At 30.7% G+C, this 1960-nt stretch overlaps 1 protein-coding gene and 1 long non-coding RNA gene across 2 annotated transcripts in view; one reads left to right on the top strand and one right to left on the bottom strand.

The window, feature by feature from the left end:
* The window catches only part of LOC102673016 (elongation of very long chain fatty acids protein AAEL008004-like), a 17710-nt gene that overhangs the window by 3661 nt on the left and 12089 nt on the right, over positions 1-1960 (bottom strand). The window contains exon 2 of the mRNA XM_006611183.2: positions 1097-1234. Within this exon, the coding sequence (XP_006611246.1) occupies positions 1097-1234 (138 nt within the window). The remainder of the gene's footprint in view (positions 1-1096; positions 1235-1960) is intronic.
* On the top strand, positions 37-1626 carry LOC102672921. Its single transcript, XR_421091.2, has 2 exons — positions 37-387; positions 956-1626. It is a non-coding gene; the product is annotated as an uncharacterized LOC102672921 (long non-coding RNA).

The raw sequence follows: 1960 nt of genomic DNA, 5'->3' as shown, positions 1-1960 counted from the left end.
AAAAAAAAAAAAAAAAAAAGAAAAAAAAAAAATGCAAACTTGATTAGTCATAAAATCGATTTTAATCTACTTCTAGCCACAAATTAAAGTGATTTGTAAAAAAGTAAAAAATTAAAGAGCAAATGTCTAAACTCAATATCTTATAGTTTTATGATATTTAAACGGTTTTGAATGCTCTGTTTCTCCGATATCTGCAATTAATGTCTATTATAATTGTCGATTTCATTATCGCAAAGCACAAGTTTCCATCCTATATCGAATAGTAACAGATTAATGCCGGTGTTAGCAGTAGTACAAACGTTCGTTCGAGCAGTATGCATATGTGGCTTCTCGCAACTGCAATTATGTGTATTTTTTTATTTGCGATAAAAAAATCTTATAATATCGGTAAGTAATTTATTTTGAATAGCTCAATAGTTTTAAATAAAATGATCTTTAAAATAACAAAATAAAATTACCAATTTATTTTTATGAACTTTTTTTAAAAACATGATGGTAACTGATCAACATAAAAACAGCAAAATTTAATAATTAACTTTAACTTTCTTTACAGTGAAAAATAAATATCAATATTTATAATTATTTAATTAATTAGAAATTGAAATATCGAAAAACAAATCTTTTTGACAACTTTGTACTCCAATATATGTTGGATATGTTGCCACTTGAACGAGTCAAATATTAGATTATCTATCAAAAAAAAAAAAAAAAGATTAAAATTTATTACAATTTATTTATAATTATAATTTATAATTACTTATAATTATATTATAATTAATTGTTATCAACAATTTCTTTCTTTACTTTTTTTTATTTCATATTTTCAAAATACAAGAATATCATACAATTTCATTTCCAGCCTCCAACCTGTTTAAATAGATTAAACATCGATATTAACAAATATTATTCAATCATATTATTTCATACTTATTTATTCTTGAATAATATTTTACAGATTTTAAAAATTGGCCGTTTTCCTCCTAATTTTCATACCACGATGAAATGCTTAGAAGAATGAAAAAGGAATCGCTTTAATAAACTTTGGAAATATATATATATATATGTTCATATATATATATATATACACAGTACTTACGGTATCGAAGAACTCGGTGAACTTGCTGATGTAATACCACCAACATGTGTTGGCCATTCGTAGCGCCATAGCGTTGTTGGAGTAGTCGACCGGTTGGCACCGGAAACTGTATCCTTTCGCCCAGCCACTCATCAAATACTAAAACAAGAAAATGGTGGAAAGTGAGGACAATAAAAGGGGGCGCATTCACCGGCACGGGGACGGCTGCGAGTTATACAGTTCCGACTGTACGACAATCAGCGTATAGAGCGCGATCGCCCGCTTTTCACCGGGAAACTCTGTTCCTCCGCTCGCTTTGTTCGATCAAGAAGCCAGCCGAAGGGGCGGAGACAGGCGACAAAAGAGTCCTCTCTCGGTTTCGGTTTCTCTTTCTCTCTCTCTCTCTCTCTCTCTCTCGCAAGATTCTCGCTATACTATTTCAAATTCTAAAAAGCCCGCGCGCTCCTTCGAGAATTACGAACAATAGTTTGTTTCCTGTATCATTTCGGCCGTTTTTGCAATTTCTTCGGAAAAAGAAAAAAAAAAAAAAGAAAAAAAGGAGAGAAAAAAATCAGGCCATGCGTGGTGGGCGAAGCATTCGATTCGCGGAGGGCAAAAAACGATTAAACGATTTCTTACGTTCACATGCTTTTCTTCGATTGTTTTATTATGGTATTATATTACTTATAACGATTACATTCCCTATGTTCTACAGAAGCAGAATTGATATGATGAGAATCGCGTCTCTAAGAAATAATGAGAGGTTTCTCATGAATATTTTTCTCCGGAGGATCATCGTTAATTATTTTCATTAATCAATGACTTTTAACTTAACTTACTTATTATTAACTTAACTTATTAATTAATCGTTTTATTTTTACAATC

The sequence above is a fragment of the Apis dorsata genome, unplaced genomic scaffold (genome assembly GCF_000469605.1).
Source record: "Apis dorsata unplaced genomic scaffold, Apis dorsata 1.3 scaffold_85, whole genome shotgun sequence".
In the NCBI taxonomy this organism is placed as follows: domain Eukaryota; kingdom Metazoa; phylum Arthropoda; class Insecta; order Hymenoptera; family Apidae; genus Apis; species Apis dorsata.
Note: the sequence above shows the minus strand (reverse complement) of the source record. Positions and strands in the feature narration are given on the sequence as shown.